The sequence below is a fragment of the Xiphias gladius genome, chromosome 9 (genome assembly GCF_016859285.1).
Source record: "Xiphias gladius isolate SHS-SW01 ecotype Sanya breed wild chromosome 9, ASM1685928v1, whole genome shotgun sequence".
Classification (NCBI taxonomy): domain Eukaryota; kingdom Metazoa; phylum Chordata; class Actinopteri; order Istiophoriformes; family Xiphiidae; genus Xiphias; species Xiphias gladius.
The window spans coordinates 16,291,125-16,312,319 of record NC_053408.1 but is presented as its reverse complement, the minus strand read 5'-3'; the positions used below and the strand labels follow the sequence as shown (position 1 = coordinate 16,312,319).

Here is a 21,195-nt window from a genome sequence, read left to right as displayed (position 1 = left end):
TACAGTTACTTCAATAAAAGCATCCATTTGCCACTATTGTCCATCAAGCTATGCAGTCAAAGTCTTTTACTGAGAAACACAAGAGTATTGTCTATAGCTTTAAAAGGTCTTTTACCTTGTAAGAGGAATTGGCTGGTTTATGTTTACAAGCTAGCATTAATCATCATATCTGTACTAAAACAGAAACACAGACAGACAGAGGGGAGCACAAATGAACACAGCATGAGCCAAAAACAGCATGTCAGCTCCAAATAAGGTGGTAAATGAGCAGCAAAATGATTATTTTGTTTCTTTGGCCAGCCATTTCTGGAGTTATCCACCTATTTTCAAACCAGGTTCTATTCTAAAAATCTAAATTTGTCTGGATGGAATGTGAAAGCGTCTGGGGAACTGGGGAAACCAGCTGCCACTGTGGAAAAAGAAGTTGGATTGCTGTCCTGGTTAAAGGACTTATGATATTATGCGCGGTCTAACTCAGAGCATAAGACCGATGGAGAGAAACCAGCATACACTACAGTTAGATATTATTTACAAACTAAATGATTGAATACACAGGCCTCATATTCTCCATCTGCAACCAGTATTCTTTTGCTGAATCTTGTCTTCATGCAAACAGCTTAAAGGCAACCAGGTGCTTTTTTTATGGATAAATATTGCGTGTTGTCACAAGGGGGCTGATTTTAAACAAACTAGACTTTATGAACAGTCCAGAGAACCAAGTTTTTTATCTTCCAGCTGCAGCAGGGACACACTAGGGGCTATGCTGTAGATTTTTAGAATTTAAAGACTGGCTGGTCTGATCAATAGCAGAAATGTTCATCAGCATCATCCTGGAAATAGCATGTGCTTTTAGGGAAGTACGTTGTTTACAAACTCTGGCTTTATAACAGAAAAGACTAATGTTTAAACCTACCTCAATGAGTAATATTCTGAAGCTGAACCATCCCTAAACTGATGTTCTTCTCAGACTGCATTAATTAGATTAGAACTATCTCAGAGGGCAGCTGAGAATACATTAATCAATAAATACAGTGGGGTCAAAAAGTCTAAGAACACTTTCCTGCCTCAGACTTTGGGAACCCACTGTATATATATCAGACATATTCCATTCTCTTTAAAGACGGATGAATGTCAGAAAGCTCACTCGGCTACTACTAACAACATAAAAAATCTGCACCAATGGATACAGTATGAGGACGGTTTGACAATTACAGACTTTATGTGTATTCACTCACTCCTGACAGGTACATCTATACATGGCATGTGAAATAACTCATTATAACAACACACCGTGTCTATTAAAGGTGTCCTTTATGGTTATATTGTATATTTTGGTCAAATGCTAGTCACCATTTCCAGCGATACATACATACACTGACTTTGAAGGTCATCATAAACCTCTTCTACCTGTTGCTTTGGGGTCACAAATAATCAATTCTGCCTGAGGCTCTAAAATGAGACTCCGATTACCCTGCATGCCTATTTGGAATTCTATATCACAGAAATAACATTAAATTCTAAAGGTTTCATTCAGAACCATTCATGTCACATTTTACTATCATGAGAGATATATTTGGCATTGGCATAATAGCGCCTTACAGATCAGTTTTCCTGGCCAATCAGTAAGTCATCTCATGCTGGGCAGGTCAGAAACTAAAGCCCGCAGTAGAAATAGAGTGAGCAAGCCAGGTTCAACACTGCTGATCAGTCTGACCTCTACACATCACGAAATAATAAAAGGTTGAAATATCAGAACAAATGGTCGATGTATGACATATATGTGGTTAGTTAAAATAATAATCCAGTAATCCGCTTAAAGTGAGCAAAGTGAATTTCATTTGGCAAAGGAGTGGCCGTTACTAGCAACTAAAAAGCCCTCAGATATATACAGTATACATCAAATAAGCTGTGGGTGAAGGCTTGGGTGTTGCTGGTGGTGTATTTTTAGCTTGCAGAGAGTGACACCTCACAATTTGGAGTTGGTGTGTAAATTTTTCACAGTCCACAAATCCACACAAGTCACCAATTGCTTCATTGTACCACAAAAGACATAAAAGACATGACTTGGTTTGGTGGCTGATTACATGACTGAATTTGCTGAATACAAATGAGGCTCAAAACAAGCTGACTTGTGAAACAGCGTATAGTGCGTGAAATTAGAGCTTGTGTTTCTAAACAGTTTTCTGTTATCAGTAATTTGGGCCATTTGAGCCATTTCAAACACTTTGAAATAAGTGCAGTATTTGTATGAGTCTGTGTGAGGTACCAGATGCCATGAGATAACACTCATGGGGCCACTGCTGTATCATCTGGTTTGACTAAAAGAGCCTGAACAGAGATAAAGCTCACACAACTGGCATCTGTGAGTTCACATTATGTCCTCCAACATAGGGCAGATAACTGGCAGCTGCCCTTGTTGATGCCAGTATTTTGTTTCTACTGTCCATATGGCTGTGTGTCCGCTGGCATCCTCTCTTCACTGCGGTGGCTTACTTTCAATAGCAAGCATGTGCTGTTGTAGGTTCTTTACAGCCCTCAGAACTAGGCATTTATTTATTGTTCAGGGAAGTTCAAAGTATTTTTAATGTTTAGCAAAAATGCAATGTACTTCAAACAGAGTTTCGTCACAGTGCAACAGCAGAAGCCACACTTGGTGCTTCCCCTAAACACCTGTTGAAAGCTGCTAGCTAAAAGTGCATTCTTAAAAATTGAAAAAGAAAAAGACTTTACCAGGTGAAAAACTGAAATTATATCGTCTTTATTTTGACGACAGAAGGTAACAGTAATACACTCATGTAGTTCTTTCAAGTGGGTTTCAAGTTTCCTCAATGCGCTCTATCCCTACCTGGCATGGCGTGGACCAGGTCCCCACACAGCACCATGAACCTCGGCCTGGGTCTTAGCTGGTTAACAGCCTCCACAGCCTGCTTGGTGAGTTCAACCTCCTCGGCCCATTCGTCCCCGCCGCCGTCGCAGTCGCCGTCCCTCCAGGCCTTCATCAGCCCAAGCTGGGGGTCTGCGGCCTGGATGAAGCAAAATGGTCCCGTCCACTCACGCTCCGCATCTGGAACAAAAAAGACAAACATGAACTTAATAGCTATGTTACTATGTAATAAGAAAGTTTTTGCTCAGCGAGACAAACTCACAAAGAATTAACCACCTAACTCTGCAGTTGCCATGAGCTCTCCAGAGCATTTTAGCATCTTTTGGCTCATTGTTTCTGTTTTATGCCCTGCAGGTATACCGTTTTGCACTCTCTTCATTCTGGATACCAGCTACAGCAAGCTACTGTTTTCAGTGAAAAAACTCAGAGGTCTGCCACAACAACTTTATAAAGTGATAAAGTGACTGGTGGCCAAAAAAATAAATAAATTAATTAAAAAAATAAATTGATACAGCTTTATAAATGTCGACATGACAGAATTAAACAAAATCAAACAAACTCATATTTACTTCACTTGAGTACGTCAAACGTTTTTTTAGTGTTCCACTTGAACAAAATACAACATTTTTCAAAAAATGATTTGCATAAGTTTTTAGATTCTCATTTAGTCATTCATCTCAAGACCTCAAGGTGTAATTATCAGTCTTTACAGCTTGAGCGCTTGATGTGGAAGTTAGTATGCACACCAACTATCTCAATAGAAGAATTTTGTCATGGCATATAATGTCCCTTACTCAAATATATGGATATAAAAAAAAACAAAAAAAAGCGTCACCTTTAGGGCATCAACTACCAATTACTTTAATTTGACGATTTTTTTAAATTTATTTTTTTGTCAATGAAGTGTCAGAAATAGTGAATATTCTCGTTATAGTTCCCCACAGCCCAAATGTGTTTTTTTCGTGTCTGACCAAGAGTCTGCAGCAAAGAAAAGGGTCAGTTTACTATAATGTGAGACAAAGAAAATCATCATATCCTCACACTGGAGAAACTGGAACCATCAAATGTTTAGCATTTTGCTAAGAAAAACAAAGCTAAACAAAAAAACCCCCCACTAAAATAGATGATTATCTTCTATTTACCTATCATTGCAGCTCCAGCCATCTTAGCTATTAATGGAACATACATATAGTCAGGTACTTTCGTTCAAATTTAAACTTGTTCACACACACACACACACACACACACACACACACACACACACACACACACACACACACACACACACACACACACACACACACACAATGGACAAAACTTTTACTAACAGTCAACCTTTGGATTTATCTAACTGGTAACATCACATTTTGGCAGCATCCCAACATTTTCATTTTCACTTCAGTACTACACATAGTATAAGCAGAAAAATAAAAGCTGTAAGGATTAGATGTCATCACAGCATTAGTCTTTCAGCAGTATAGGGCCTTGTGTGAAAGCTTCATGTAGAAACCTCATCATATTCATTCTTGGAATCAACACAACACATGGTTTGTTGAAAGTACTGTGTTTGGGATTAAGGACTGAGTACTGAATATTGGAGGGGGGGGTAATATACAACCTTTTGTTAAAGCTGTACATGATCACTTCAGTAAGCAATACTAAATAATTTACAATGGCGAATGAATGGCAAAGAACAAGTGTTTTACATATTGCTGATATTACGTAACAGAAGGGCCCTCCAATCTAATCACCCTCAAATATTCTTTAACGGTGCAAACTGTGCCTGGCTATCCATGTAAAGAAAGGAAGCAGATACTCAACGCAGCTTGGCTGATGGTAATGACAAGGTATGACATGAAGGATACGAGAGACAGCCTGGCAAAGTGATATGGAAATGGAGACATGCTAAGAGCAGGTGTAAACAAAAGCTTTCTGCTCCACTCATTTAGTTTCTGGAGGATGTGGAAACAGTACTGTAGTTATGCACTGCTGTCACTGTGGAGAGTCTGCATCTGCATTCTACACAAGTCCTCTCACTCACACTCAGCAGGGGCTAGTAGCTGTTCAGCATCCTCTGTGTTTAACATGCTCTCTATGTATCTCTCTCCCAAATGAGTTTATGATAATTCTGTCCTCCAGAGAAACTTGAGCAAAGATAAGACAAGAAAGAACAACAAAGGGTGTCTTGCTCCTGGGAACTAGATGAGTATAAACTTCACAATGATCCCCTCGGTGTAACTGACATTTATGAAACCACAAGGGGAAACACATTCTGCTTTTGTGATTATCATCATCTCATCAACCAAATTACTTAAGAATGCCTTCAGTCCAAACTAGCCTGGCCTTGATCTTAACTTATGACTACACAGTGAGGACTGCTGATGAATTCTGAATTTAAACCTGCTGCTATGACCACTGTAGTATGAAATGAAATTTCCGAACTTTAGCTCAGCAGTCTAGGACAGTCCATCAGCACTTACTTCTTGAGAGAATTCACACTAGATCTGTCTTTTAAACGGATCAAAAACTTTCATCAGCACATCTTGATCTCCTGCAGCCCAGCAGAATGCTCTCTAAACTCTCTCAGCTTGCTCGTGTTTGCATATGGAAATCAGTGCCTAACAATACATACCTCAGTAAGCAGATAAGTCCAGCTCTTCGTTGCAAAAGAATGTATTCAAATCACAAAGGCATGCACCCAAATATGTAAGTGTGCTTGTACACCCCCATGCATGTTGCTCCTGCTCCTGAGTTACGAGGCATCTTCTTCGTCAGTGCCCCTAACAACAGACACAATCTGTAAAGATTTCAGGAAGCTGCACGGCACTCACACACAAATCCTGCAATCTTTTGGTTGCACTGAATATACAGTATCTCTCTCTGGAGTCAGATGTGTGAACCATCTCACCGAGAAATGAAAAAGAAATTAAAAAAACAAAAACAAAACAAAAACACACACACACACACACACACACACACACACACACACACACACACACACACACACACACACACACACACAAGGACTTTGGAGGGATCAACAAAGCTCCCATGACAGGAGATAAGAGGCATCGGCCTTGTGTGCCTGCGCTGTGCGAGCACAACTTCAAACATAAATCATAGAGATTTCTCAGGTGGCAGATGGTGCACTCCAAACAAAACTAATCATCATTCGAGATCAAAGCGCATGGGGGGTTTGCTTTTGCAGCAAGTAATCAAATACTTGACACTTCATTTTCCTTCTTTTGGGGTTCCTGTATACTAGCAGTTTTTCTACACAAAGTTCTGAAGAATTAAACAGATATTAAGGGAGAAAACCGATGATCACATAACTGAGCGTGGAAATATGATTATGTTTTTAATCCTTGAATATTTTGACTGCAGGGCTGAACCACACAGCGTCATAGTGAAGCCTCTGAAGCTAATTTACTCAACTTAATTTCAGCCACAGAGACAACATTTCAAGCCGTGCCACAACTGCCTTCCTCCACTTTAGGAATGGTGTTATATTTGCTTACCAAACACTATTGCTTATGCCAATTTTTATTTATACGAAACTTTGGAAAGAAACAAAACAAAGACGTAAGCACTGTGCTGATTTGATTCATTACTGAAACAGAGCACAACAGAACACCACGGATAAAGAATGTACACACAAGCTAGTAAGCTAGCCCTCTAGCCTGGCTCTGGTTGACAACGGTGACCCGGTTGTCAAACCAAGGCTACATCAAAGCTGTCAAATGACAGCGTTTTCTCTGTCAGATCACCGACCTGGAGTCAGCAGAAACAACTCCCTGTAACAGCCAAGTTACAGAAAGCGTTAGCTGATGCGATAGCCTGTAAGTTGGCTAACCGCCGGGGCTAAAGAAGCTAAAACAGTCGGCTACCTTCAGTCAGTCCGCTGAATGTCCGATGTTTTGCCCTGAGAAAGATATCCTCACTCTCAGCCATAAGATCCAACGATTAACGAGCTGTCTGAGCGAACTACTCTGCCACTTGTGAGCCTGCCAGCGGGCCTCCGAACAGGTTGGTTGCGTGGCTGTTGTGTCGCTCCAGCTGTCTCTGCCGCTAGCTCACGCTGGTGACTATCGGTGATCGACTACCACTGCCTGCCTGTGAATCTGTGTGACTTTCGCTGCAGCGGCCCCCAGTGTGGCTGCAACATGCAGGTCTAACTAACATGTATACAGACTAGGTACGTATCCACCAAACCGGGTACAGCCTTTGACGTTTACTTATAGCCTACAACATATGGTTAATTTTTTAATGTAGGCCGAATTAGCCCTATTCTCTTGAGTGATTCCCAAACTACACCACAGGGAGGCCCGGGGGTCACTGAAGGTGCTGTAGGATATCTGAAAAAGAGAGAAAAAAAAAAAGCCGAATTATCCTACCATTTTATTCACGAACTTTACCACGATTGCATGGATATTCTGTAAAAAATTACCATTATAACCAGGTTGTCCGAGCCTTCGCACCAAGCAAACACAGCTCCCGAGCATAAACCTTTCTAAACTGAACATGTGGAGTCCTAATCGTGGTTGCCGTCCGTTTAAAAACTCCAGGAAGCCCTGTGATCGCCCACAGCTCGGCCAAAAATGAGGGACCTTGGACAGAGGCTGGAGCCTTTCAGCACCATGGAGAGAGGTCGCTCCCAACCCAGCATCGTCCCCCCACCCTCCGTGTACCGGAGAGGGGAGCCTGTTTATCTGGTTGTTGTTGTTTTTGTTTTTAAAAGAAAATTTTTAATATTTGAATGAGGATTAACTGTTCGTTCTGCTAACTTCCACGGCATCGAGAAGGTCCACAAACAAACAAACGAAAAAAAGAAAAAACCCTCGAACGTCGTTTCGAGGTCTGCTTTTTAACCACAACATGCATCAACATAGACCACTTTTGTTACAGCTTTATATGTATGATTTACAGGCGGAAAATTACAACCCTTTTTTCGTTCTTGCATGTTCATGTGTTTTTTTCTCTCTCGATGTGTCAATAAAATAAAACAACTGCACTCGAAGAGCTTGTTTAACTTATATCGTAGGGGTTTTTGTGTTTGCCAGATGCCATCACTGTTTGTAAAAGTATTCATTCTAAGCGAGAGACACTTTCCAATCGAATAGCATTTGGGAATGAGGTCGTTCGCTTTTCCTGATTATAGAAAAACTCTGTGTCAAGGACTGTGCCCGTTGTTTCGAGGATTAAAAAGCACTTATCTCATTATTTGGGCGTGTTTCTTGGTTGGGATACATTTGAACTAAGGACTGGCTCTAGATCAGCAAGTCCCCGGGGATGTCATAAACATGATGTCCCGAGGCCACGTTTTTGTTGAAGGGTCCTCATTTTTCAAAAATGTGTCCCCTGTTTTTTAGGGGCTTCCTACTGTAACATATTAAGCTACTTGTGATTGAAAACAACTGCAACCTACGACTGAGAATGCGTAAACTGTGTGTGTGAATGTGTGTGTGTGTGTGTGTGGTGGGGTGTGTGTGTGTGTGTGTGTGTGTGGGGGGGCTCTCAGGCCTTTCCTCGACGGCAAAACAGAGTAGTGGTGTGCGTATTCCGGGGCTTTTCTCATAATATTTCACAATAAAAGCTCTCTGCTTCTCTCTCTCTCTCTCGCTGTCCTCAGCCCTAGCAGTCCCCCTCCCTCTCCCTGTTTTCCTCCTCCTCTCCCTTTTGCGCACCAGTCTCTCCCACCCTCGGTTCCTCTCTCTTCGCTCACTGCGCTCTCATCCTCGGTGCGGCGTGTGTCCCTGCCCACTCCTGTGCGTAAGAGCGCGCCGATGGATGTGTAAAGTGTTGCACTCCCGAAAACGCAGAATCTTAGCCTGCAGATGTCTTTCTGGAAAGACCTATAGGTGCGCAGCAGAGAGCGCGCGATGCAGAGCGGTTAATTAGGTCCAGTCAAGTTCATCCCACGGAGACTGGTTTTAATCTGCGTGTTTCTTGTTTCTTTTGTTTGTTTGTTTGTTTGTTTTTTGATGGTGATATGTTAGTAAAGATGTTCATCAGCGCGGATGACGGTGCGTTGCTATTTAGATGCATGTTTCTGGACTTTTCAGCATATCATGCCCGCGCGCCTTTCCCCCTCTCTCCAAGTCTTTTCGTCCCCGCGTGAAGTTGAACGGAGGAGAAAACACCATGAGAGGGAAATACTTTCTCCTCGGCTTCTTGTTGCTCAAACTTATGGCTCTAGTGTGCAAGGCAGACGGGGAGCCAGGACTGCTCGGAGGATTCGTCATGATCGCCACCTCCAACGGCTCCAGAGAGGAGGAGAGCGTGTCCGAAGAGACCCCGCACACGGAGGATAAATGTCGGGGTTACTACGACGTGATGGGCCAGTGGGACCCGCCGTTCATCTGCAAAACGGGCAACTATCTGTACTGCTGCGGCACCTGTGGCTTCCGCTTCTGCTGCTCCTACAAGCACTCGCGGCTGGACCAGAGCACCTGTAAAAATTATGACACTCCGGTCTGGATGAAGGCCGGACAGACTCCCTACAACAAAATGAACAAGATGCACGACAGCACCAAAGACAAGACGAACTTAATTGTTTATATCATATGTGGAGTAGTGGCCATTATGGCTCTTGTGGGGATTTTCACCAAATTGGGGCTGGAGAAGGCGCACCGCCCCCAGAGAGAAAACATGTCCAGGTAACTCTCTCTCTCTCTCTCTGTCTCTCTCCCTCTCTGCTTCTGTCAGTGCGCTTGTTTACAGACACTTGCAGTAGTAGCCTACGCACGCAGTGATCTGGAGCGCGCAACGTGTTGTTCTTTTCTTCATCTGCCTCTGTGTATGTCTCTATATGCATGCGACGAGGATTAAGAGGCTTATAATAGCATAACATTATAAAGCTACAACTTGCTTTAAATGCACTCGGGTTATTATATTTCACACCACGGCCCTGGTTTCTGGGCAACTAGAACAACTTATGTCATCCTCTATGTTGAGACTCTCAAGAACAGGAGCGGATACTGCATGCTTTCACCACTCCAGTCTCTCTGTCCATTGTGATATAACATTACGTGAACTACTCTCATCAGGCGTGGGCGCCCCCCCCCCACAGTGAGGCTGCATCGCGGACAATTGTGTATGTCTGATTTGAGATCAGTGCAAATGCTTTTAAACACCCTCACAGTGTAATAGTCAAGAGTGTATGTGCAATGACTGCAGCAAAAACAGGACAAATGAAACAAAATCTTTCCCATTCACCAGGGAACCACATTTTTTACACTCAGCTACACCTTACAGTCTCATGAAAAGATGCTGTGCAGCAGTGCAGCCCAACTGAATAATTGAATTAACCATGTTATGCACAGTTCCTCATGTCTGCACCCCTCATCCATCACCGCCTTTCTGTCTCTCTCCTCTCCTCTTCTCCCCTCTGTCTGCCTGACAGGGCCGTCGCCAGTGTGCTGCAGGGCGGGTGTCCAGGTGAGCAGTATCGGGGGGAAGAGGCCCTTGGGATGCATTCGCAGCACTACGTTTCCAGGGCCACAAACCTCCGTGAGTTTTTTTGGGTTTTTTGTTTTTAAATTTTGAAAAAATGTTTGGGAGTTCTGGAATGCTCACTGCTGGCTGATGTGGACTATGTGTATAACTTTAGAGCAGCATATGAAAGTGTGGGTTGGGTGTGTGTCAGCAAAAAAGCTGCTTATATTAAGCAATTTGAGTATGTCCTGGTTGATGGCAGAGGTCCCTATGAAGGCATTCGGAGTGATGTGAGGGTGTGAGAGATTGGGATTAAGTCGGTCATCTCGACTGGACTCACCAAACTCATATTTGGTCGATGGTGCGTAGTCAGAAAAATTCTCAAAGATAGAGTATGTGCAGAGGGAGAACACACACACCCCTCTAGGCTTTTTCCTATTTTGTTTCAAATGACGGCATTGGGTTTTTGTTTTATCTCGCACCAGCCAGATATCCATCCATTTCATAACGCACTGGATCTGCCTGCCTTTTCTGCTGCTTTCCAAATCCGACCGTTATTCACTGTTTTATTTTGGTTCATGCCCACATGACATAATGAGAGAGAGAAAGGGGGAAGTGGGAGTATGTGTGTGAGTCGATGAGGAGGTGGTGGTAGTGTGTTTGTGAGTGTGCGTGTGTGTAGGGGGTTTGGGGTGGGCTGGGAGTTTGGGGGGGTAGAATACAGAGTGTATGAATGGCATCTATTTCTGGTGCGTCCCGTGGGCTGCTACAGTACCGAGCTTCTTTGTGTTTTTAATACCGAAGACCAAACAGATGAATGCGCACAAACACACACACACACACACACACACACACACACACACACACACACACACACACACTCAAATATGTACAGACCAGCGCACACAGTGCATGCACAGACATCATACATACATGGAAACAGTCGGTACACAGCCTTCAGATTCCCTCAAAGTTGCATCTCCAATCTGCTTATTTCTTGTGCCAAAACAAAAAAGCAGATCTGAGATGAATTTCACCCTAAAGGACGTGTTTGAGATGCAGAGAGACTGTGCTCACTTTGTCGCGTTAGTAGACAGTTTTTTCCTCATTTGCTGTTTTACTATCAAGCTATACATGAATGGCCTCCTTTTCAATTCCACCTGACTGTAGCCGGCATCCTCCCACACCAAAGTGACTTCATCTTGGCTTTTTTTGAGTGCACTTCATCACTTTGGTGGACCACGAACAGTAAATATTCTCAAATTGTAATTTAATCTGGGGTTGAGTTTTAAAATTGGTCTTTATGAAAATTGAGAAGATTTACCAGTTGGATATGATTATTTTCCAGTTTAAATAAAGCGGCACCAAGTATTATGACCACAGTCACAACTAGTTTTCACAGTTTTTTTGCAACTAAACACTAAAGATAAAAAAGTTCTTTCTTTATGCCATTCTTGCCTTTTATAGGTACGATTCCTGGTTAGTGTATAACACCAATAGCATCCCCAAATCTTTACATTTTTCCCACCAGTTTACAGTTAATGCAACACAGATCCGGCTAGAAATTCTGGGATTATGAAGCACCGTGGAGGGAGGAAGTGTACATGTAAGGAGGTGGTGGTGGTGGTGGTGGTGGTGGGGGGAGTAACTATTTCTATTTGTGAGAATGAGATAAATATGTAATCCTACAACAGCACCCCTGCCTAACAACAAGGTGACATAACCCTACTCAGCATGAAGCATTACGCCCACAGACACCATCAACATCATGATGAGAGCACATCTCATGTACAAGGGGGAGTGAAAGATTACATTCATTGAAAAGGTTTGGTTTCAGAGAAGAAGGGGTCTAAGTCCCAAAAAAGTTCTACCATGAAAAGAGATAAATAGCACTTTGAGTAGGTGCTGGGTCCGCACAAGTTTTTTTCTCTCCTCGCTGTGGGAGAGATGAGATAGCTGGGTGGCCTATCGCCCGAGTGGCCAGCAGGACACTGCCTGTGAAATAGTGATTATTATTTGCAATGCGGAACCTGCTCCTCTGAACCTGCTAATCCTTGGGCTTGTGGGTAATCATTTGGAATGTTATTAACCTCTGTAAGCTGGTGGGATCCTCCCTGACAGTCACCTTATGGGTCAGCCTCAGCTGGCGAGGGAGGCGATTTAACATGGGGGCACAGGTAGAGGTTGTAGGAGACGAGGGGAATTAGATATGGACTTGCCGGATATGGACATGTTATTCTTGTTTTAAGTGATTAACAGAAGATAAATAGACTGAAAGGGGTGAGATGGTTTTTCAATAAGAACGTCGCTCTGAATGCAAAGGACGGATGAGGGAAGGAGGGGAGAAGAATGAAAAGAGTAGTAATTGCAATGTAAAGATAACTGTTTGGGTTAAAAGGGCGATGTGCTTGTGCACATGCAGGTGTACACAAAGGGATTTTGTTCAGATATAGTGCAGGATTGCGCTGGAAAATCTATTTTTGGTGCAAACCACATATTGATTATAGCTTATGGCCAGATTGCCCTATTACTGGCATCAATGAATGTGGTCTGGCAGGTCTCTGCTGTTTATACAGGAGAAAACTCCTTAGGGGCTCATGAGACTGTCAGTCACAGAATGCTATTTGTCTGTAAAGGATTCACTGCTGACCAGCACTGCTGTATCATTTATATGGTTCCCCTGAAGCATTTTATTTAGTGTATTTGGCAACAGAGGTATAGAACGGCAAGTGAAGCTGTTTTTCCCAGTGTGTGCTTTGCTGTGTCTTGATAAGTCATAATCATCATCTCCCGTGCCATGCGAGTGAGAGATGCACAGTATCTGTTAGTGATACAAAAGCCTGAGGTTTGTGTTTGTTATGTTGAGGGCCCCATGTGAATCCAGCAGGGGCCCCCGCCACCTGCCGCATATTAAAAATGGACGTTTTGGTTGTTCTGTGAAACAGAACCAGTCAGCCTACCAATTCCCCAGTTAGGCCGACTGGCAGTCTTTCATGTCTTCTCAAAAACCCAGAGACTCTGTTTGAATCCTTAAAAGGCTGAAAATCCCGTGTCTCTTCACTTTCAGCATCAAAGAGCTGAAGAGACAAAGATGGGAGGAGTGGAGAAAGAGGGGAAAGCGAGATCGGGGAAGGAGAGCCAACGGTACAAATGATCTTGGTGGCAACATCCAGACTGATGGCAGCAACCGTGTCTGAAGCTCTGAAGGACAGGGCTTTGTATTTGTCATATGTTTTATATTAAAGCACTGTTAAAGTGACGCTATTGTTTGGATTGCCTTGGAAAAGTCTGACATTTTTTTTTAATTCAGGGTGACTTTCAACATAATTTTTAGCACTAGAAACTATGGGACTCTAATTGACAAAGCAGCAGCCGATCTCATCGTTACCACACCTAACGTATAATCTAATGAAGAAATTAGATGTGAAATGTAATTGAAAAATAGTGGTTATCCTTGTGAATTATTACATTATTACTTTTTAGTTCTGTAATTATCATTTTGGGTATCACACTAAAGAGCTTTAGGTGGGCAGCACTATTAGTTTTATTAAGACAAAACACACAGCTACATGCACACATGCACACACTCACACACGTACACAGTACTCTGTATTCACAACTCAATTCACCATTTGCAAGCTTAATTACCTACCCAGCAGTTATAATCTTTTCCTAAACATTCTGAGATGGGAAGGATGAAATTTTAATAGGTAATTGCTTCTGAGATTGCACAGGCACGAGAAAAGGCCCTGTCTGCAAAATACTCCAGCTCCGCCTTGTGACTGTGAATGTGTGTATGAAAGTGTGTGTGTGTGCGTGCGTGCGTGCGTGTGTGTGTGTGTGTGTGTGTGTGTGTGTGTGTGTGTGAGCAAGTGAAGGTATATGTGATGTATCCCAGAGTGTGTGCCGTGTGTCAAGTGTATGCTTGTGCACAGTGCAGGCCTGTCAAAAGGAGCTGTGCATATCCTTCATTAAAAGTAGGTGAGTGTGACCTTGTCTTCCCAGCTGTCATCTGAGCCTTCAGTGCGTTACATCTGATTGCAGAGTGTCTGAGCGGAAAGAGGAGCTCCAGCTAGTGAACCTGCATACGGCGGCACGGGCCGCAAAAACAAGCCAAGAGATGCCGTGAAGGAGAAAATGACAGAGCTGGAGGTAGTAATCTGTGAGGCATCACTCCAGCTCCAGCTCCGTTTGAAGCTCAGCTTCTGTCCTCATGTTCAAACAGGAAAGAAAAGCAGTTGGAGTTGAAGTTCCAACCCTGAGTTTGTCTTTCGGGCTCATAGCCCGTTGGAGCGAAAGTAAAGCTTCCACTATATCCGCAGCTAGTTTTATTCGATCCAAACCACTGAGGAAAATGTTTGCTTGTTCGGTTTTTTTAATTTGATATACTTGCTTTCACACTGCCTGTTTACAAGAAAACAAGGCTTGTCACAAACAGAAAGTAACACAGACACTCCAATAACTTATTTATTGGACCTTTCATACACACACTTTAGAAAAACAAAAACGCAATGTCTGTTATTTCACCCTGGATTTGGCTGTAGCGCTCACCCCCACACAGTTGTTTGTTACCAGAAAATTCTAATTTGGGCAACAATGTGAAGATGCAAAGTTGTATTCCTTAAGATTTCAGTCCTTCATTTGGTGACACCCTTGGTAAATACTACAGCAAACACTTCTTGAGCAGCTACTCAATAATTGTAACCGTGATTTGATTTCATGCTACGCCTGGTGTGCATAGTCTTCCACACAACAGCAGGACACAGTAAAGTTGGCCGGCGACCAAATGTAGAAAATAACTAGTCTTTAAACACATTTCTCATCAGCGGTTGCAGTTAGAGTAAGCCGCAGTGACAAATACACTGTGCTTCACAGTAAAAGACACGCCGTGTTTCCGCAGTCGAATTATTTTAACGTGAAGCAACCACAAGTCAGAGAAACTGTCTGAGACACCAGCCAATCAAAACAAACATGCCCATAAACTTGCTTTGCTGTAGGACTTACTATCTTATTAATGGATGATAACTTTCGAAATTACCACCGAACACATTAGAATAAATTAAATTAGCTGTTAAGACCCAGTGCCCTGTTAAATGGACATTAGCAGAACTGCATTTTAGGGCGCATTTGCATTTAGCCACTCGGATTTAGAAATGATAAGAAGAGAAACTCATGCCGTTATATTTCATAGTTTGAGGTTTTGGCAGCAAGTGAAAGACAAAACTAATCAGATTTCAGTCATCATATTGTAACTTTTGCAACATAGAAAAGAATTGTTTATTCGTCTCAATTCAAATTTGCCTTCTTGCTTTCAGATGTCATTCAGTCTCCTCACAACACTTTGCATTTGAAGTGATTTACTTGGTTTGAATACCTCATCACTTCTAACAAATGACATTGCTTTCCCACATTTTCATACATCAGTTATTTGGCATATCACACGCTCCAACATTGTTTTTACCACAAGAATAAAGTAAAGGAGTAAATGGGGCTACTTTACTTACTGTTTCTTTGACAAGGCAAAGAAACAGTAAGTCACAAGCCCAGATTCTGAGAAATATCAGCAGTGTCTCCTCCTCCTCTCCAGGGCCTCATTCCTGCACCTTCTCTCTGCCTAATTATCCTAATGTGAGGCCCCTCGGCAGCCCGGGGATGCCATTAGACTCCTGTTTATTAGGGCTCTGGGGCTGCACAGCCGGAAAGCATCAACCAACGGCAGACATCCACTCAGGTTAGACACAGAGGGAGGCCTCGGCCAGGGAGGTCCTGAGGACCAGCAGGAGAAATGAGGCAAAAAGATTTTAGAAAACGAGAGGAGAGAAATAGAAAAACTCAAGAAAAAAGCGTGGTTTTCCCGTTAACTTACTTTGCGAAATCCTAACAAAGCAGCGGGCGACCCTGAGCTACATCATGCTCCTGTTATTGAGCATTAGTTTCTTTGTGAAAAGATATTGTAAATTGGAACAAGCACTCATTCTGTGGACATTTAAAGAAAATCAAACACTATTTTAGAGGGAAGAGAGAGCGGTGCAATGTCTGCTGCCTGTGCTTTCAGTCCTAATTGTTTTGCATCTTCCACTGTCTAATTTCCCATCTTGTCATTTTGGTGTCGTAATATAAGAAGCAATAGGGACGGTGAATATCTTAACTTCTAATCAGCCGAACCCCCAATCCCTCCAACCTCCTCACGAATATTAATCAGTTCATTTATTCCCAGGAAGTCACATCTTGCATTTGACAGGTAATTATGTCTGTGTCTGTGTGTGTGTGTGTGTGTGTGTTTGCGGGTGTGCACAAGTGTCCGAGTCTATATTCACTTACGTGCTCAACATATACCCCTGTGCAGGCACATGCACGCGTATGTTAGCTGCAAAAAACCTGTGGTGCACTTCAGTCAAATCCTGGGCGCGACAAGCAATATTAGACCCATCTATCTTCATCTATTTCAGTCTCATTTACATTTGACTATCCGTAATCGTACAGCACTTGCAGGCAGTCATGGGATAAGCAGACAGCCTTCCCATCTGTATGTTTGAACAGGTGGTTATCACCACTGGTTTCTAATTAACTGCTACACTGACTCTTCTAAATCGACTATTCAAATTAATGAGCCTTTTGCAAATGTGATTATTTTATGTCATATGAATTCACACAAAAAATTAATTATTAATGAACGTAACTGAAAACAGTTTTCAAGCTGAGGGTTTTTTTTTTTTAATTTTATTTGGTAATTCAGGCTGTTGAAGTTTCAAGAGGCACTTGGTTCAATGCATGCATCCCTATATTTCCCATTGCGGTAGAGGAACTATTGAGAAAGCAGCTATGATCCTTTTAACAATAACAAGCTCACTGTCAGACTTATGCAAGCTGAATCACATAGTGGCATTATAAGTCTATTTATGCCCCTAACATGTAGCTGTGTTGCACTGTGTGAAATCCTCAGTAATCTGCTGCTATTGTCACACAGTTTTCCTTTTTGTACTGTTTCTAATGGGGAAATAGAACTCTAATCTCCTGTGTTGCCGGCAATAATAGTATATATATTCCTGCCACTTCCCGCCAGTGTTCCAGCTGTGTTCTAATAGTATTCACAGTGAAAAGCTCTCCTCTCATGCAGTACAGTACATCAGTGATTCCCAGCCTTGGTACTTGTAATGCAGGGGGCACTCCTGCAGTAGCCAGGGGGTGAGTGTGAAGACTGTGGACTGGCACAACTAATTTCCTAAAAAAAAAAAAAAAAAAAGGATTATAGGGTTATATTTTAGAAAAAAAGGTTGGGAACCACCAGAGTACATCTTATCACACTTACAGTATTGTAGGACTTAAGCTGTGCGCTGGCCACTCACAGTCTTGGCTTTGACAGAGAACAGTCTGTTTTGGAGGAACCGGCCAAAGCAACAGATCACTTCCCATGTCCCTGAAGTGCTGAAGGCCCTTTTTTCTCTTCTCTTCCTTATGCACACACATGGGCACCACAAAGCGCCCCACACGTGTAAAGCCTCCATATACACACATGTATTCTACTCCAGGCTTGTGTTTCACACACGGCCCGGGGGCAGGTAGCAGATTTGCTTGGCTAGCTGACCTATGCCACCAGCGATGTTCAGTCACAGGCAGGGAAAGCTCATGCTTGGAGCACAATTTTGAAGCCCCCCCCCCTTCCCCATGCACCATCCATGCCATCCTTCCCCATGCTTGGAAACCCATCACCAAACTCAGGGTGGCGGACTTAAGAGAGTGAGCTCCACCTCTTTCTTTCTCTTGCCTCCGGGCTTCAGTATGGCCTGGCTCGCTCACCACCCTGCCCTGAGGAGGTAGGGACACATTGGCAGCTTTCCCGCCGCTCACCCTCCCATCCTCGTACATACATATGGACACACACAAACAGTGAAACACACAAAGTCAGGGACAAGCTTACAACCCCCGCTCCCAGCACCCCCCCATCCTGCTGGGTGCTGGCCCATGGATATGGGACATGTGGCTGGGTGAAATGCGTCACGATGCTGGGCTCTCGCTCCGACAGATCTTGAGCCTGTTTGCCTGCCTGCAAATTACCAGCCTGGAACGCCTCACTAAAACAGAGAAGGAGTTTTGTTTTCGACCCTTCTGATCGCAGCAATCGCCCTGCTCTCAGCTCCCCTCGGCTTCTGGCCACTGTAGCCTTTTCTCTTGGCATTTCTTGTCTCTTATGGCAGTATTTGGTTACAGAATCTGTTCTTCTTTCTACTCCTGAGATTGCTTTTGTTGCAGTTTCTAGATAAGATTCTCACTATTTTCCCCAGAGTATCAAAAATGTGTCTATCTGTGGCCATATACACTATATGTATGCAACAGACTTAGAAGGCACTGATAATATGTTCCGATTGGTACATTGCATATATTTTGTGCTGTGAGATTGGGAATGAGTAGCGTCTAAAAATTCCTAACAAATCTCCCTCAGAGGATTTTTTTGTTTCGGGAGCTTTTCTTTCAGGAAAGGTCAGGTGTCAGGTGCTCTTTATTAGTTTCATCCACTATAACCTGACACTGTTAGTAAAAGCATCACACAGCCAGAATCACCTCAGTGTCAATGAAGAGAGTCAAGGAGAACACACCAACTGAATACTTACCTTTATCAGTAAGACTTGCAACTACTCTTGCTTTGAAATCTTTTAAAGGACAGGTCCAAAACCTATGTGAAAACCTATGTTTAGAGTATTAAAGTGGGCTCTGAGAGTATGAGTATGGAGCTTGCTCCCTCGGAAAAAAAGAACGAAGACAGCTGTACAGACAGCTTGAATTAACAACGGTTACAATGGATTGCAATGGTGACCCAGTTTCACAGCATTAAAGGAATAGTTAAACATGTTACAAAATACGCTTATTTGCTTTCTTGCCAAAAGCTAAATGAGAGAACTGATACCACTCTGATGTCTGATGTTAAATATAAAACTACAGCCAGTAGCCGGCTAGCTTAGCATAAAGACTGGAAATAATGGGAAACTGGTACTGGTTGCCTGGTAATCTCATGGCAATGATGGGATTTAAGGATGTCATTGCTCCCAGCCAAGAAATAGTCCGGCACATAAACCACACGTTGTTTTTTGTGCTTTGGTTTTTGTAAGAATTCGAGAAATGAGATCTAAAATGTTAATTAGTGAGCTTTATAAGTCTGTAAATCACTATAAAATTGTAAGCTTGTTGAAAATTCTGTGCATGCCATTAATCCTCATAATAAATAATATTAATGTGCATTTCAAAGCTGATGGTTTAGATCCTTTCTTGCCAAAAGTGCACTCTTGGTGTTTTTTTGAACCTGTTGATTCAATATGGAAAATTGGATTGTTTTCCTTCCCTTTAACTGGCCACCACGTTTCGGCTCATGCATATATGCAAATGCATCATTTCACTATCCTCTCATCAGATCACAGGCAACAACATGGCACTGTGTCGCCACACAAAGAAACTTAATGAGCTTCATAATCCCAACGGGCCGTACTTTATTGGAAAATCAGAAGGCACATTAATTTAGGTGGCTGCCCAGTAATGTTTAATACACAGTACCTGTTATTAAATACTTTCCTCAAATGTCTAGCCTATAATCATACAACTCTGTACATTTAAACACACAGCATAACCCTCTCCGATCACACAAGAAAGGTTCTTTTTCACTATAGTGAGATGGCATTTGCATTGAGTGCTGCAACGAGCAGAGGAATAGGAATTATAGAGAAGCATAAGAGATAAACATCCAGAGGGAGAGGTACCTTTAGATGTCACTGTCAACCTCAGTAGCAGGCAGCGATTGAATCAGTCCCCCTCAGGTATCTTGGGAAATGGAAGCAGAGGGGATCTGAAAGTGCCCCCCCCATATACTGATATGCAGAGCCTGATGGAGAGTAGTTGTATGTGCCAACTCTGAAAGACAAATGCAGAGGGATAGAGAAATAAAGTGAAGGAACAAAATTGAGACAGGCAGAGAGCAAGCTGAGGACGAGAGATGAGAAAAGAAAGATTGTGAAACAGAAAGAAGAATGGAACAGACAGAGGGGAGGCTGAGAGTGTTTGACGAGTGAGGAAATCTATACTGAGGCCATTGATCTTTCAGGCCTCTCCTGATATGAAAGGGGGAAGACAGAGCAGATAGCATTCAGACAAAGCTCCCTGTTGCGTTTAGCCTTCATGCACACAATGGCAACATTCCTCTGTTGTGCCAATGTGTCTTTGGTGCTTTGACATTCATTTAGTCCTGAATTGGGCAAAACCTCCTCTGTGTGCAAAGTCCCCATTTGCTGTAGCATCAGCCAGTTTGTTACATGTCATGTGCGAACAAACAGCATTGATGTGAATGTGGCAGGTGCATCAGTCTTGTGTAGTACGGGTAGAAGACAAGAGACATTGATTTCTTGTTTTGCTGGTAGACAATGAGATGTCAGTAGATCGGTAGATGGAGAATTCAACAGAGGCATAGAGAATTGAGTTCTGAATGTGTAAACTATATGATTGTATGAATTTGGGTTAATCGGTACAAACATGCTGGTCAGCTATTCTGAATTAGTTCTCTCTCACATACCAAATTATCATTTCTACCAGCTTGTTTTTAGGGTTTATTATTACCGAGGTCTTATTTGCATAGCTTTGGCAATCTTCTTGTTGGTAATAATATCATTATACTAACCAAATGAATTGCTGAAATCTGTGAATATGGAAACCGGAAGGAACCGGAGCACTCAGGCAATCAGACGGGATTTAAAAAAATACCCAGGTTGACCTATTTTATTTGGAAAAGAAGGTTAAGGGTAAAATTGTTAGCCACAGGTCCACTCTAAACATCCATCACATGCTGTGTGCCAATTCCATACTACACACCTACTCTAAGCAGGTTCTGAGTATGATGT

General features: G+C 42.7%; 2 protein-coding genes across 2 annotated transcripts in view; one reads left to right on the top strand and one right to left on the bottom strand.

Moving 5' to 3' along the window:
• The window catches only part of cpped1 (calcineurin-like phosphoesterase domain containing 1), a 30,789-nt gene extending 23,722 nt beyond the window's left edge, over positions 1-7,067 (bottom strand). The window contains exons 1-2 of the mRNA XM_040134356.1: positions 6,772-7,067; positions 2,846-3,064 (exon numbers count right to left, since the gene is read on the bottom strand). Of these exons, the coding sequence (XP_039990290.1) occupies positions 2,846-3,064; positions 6,772-6,835 (283 nt within the window). The 5' untranslated portion in view covers positions 6,836-7,067. The remainder of the gene's footprint in view (positions 1-2,845; positions 3,065-6,771) is intronic.
• A 1,834-nt stretch (positions 7,068-8,901) lies between these two features.
• Positions 8,902-21,195, top strand: part of shisa9a (shisa family member 9a) — a 43,505-nt gene continuing 31,211 nt past the window's right edge. Inside the window, exons 1-3 of the mRNA XM_040135960.1 lie at positions 8,902-8,907; positions 9,005-9,540; positions 10,287-10,393. Coding sequence (XP_039991894.1) covers positions 8,902-8,907; positions 9,005-9,540; positions 10,287-10,393 — 649 coding nt within the window. The remainder of the gene's footprint in view (positions 8,908-9,004; positions 9,541-10,286; positions 10,394-21,195) is intronic.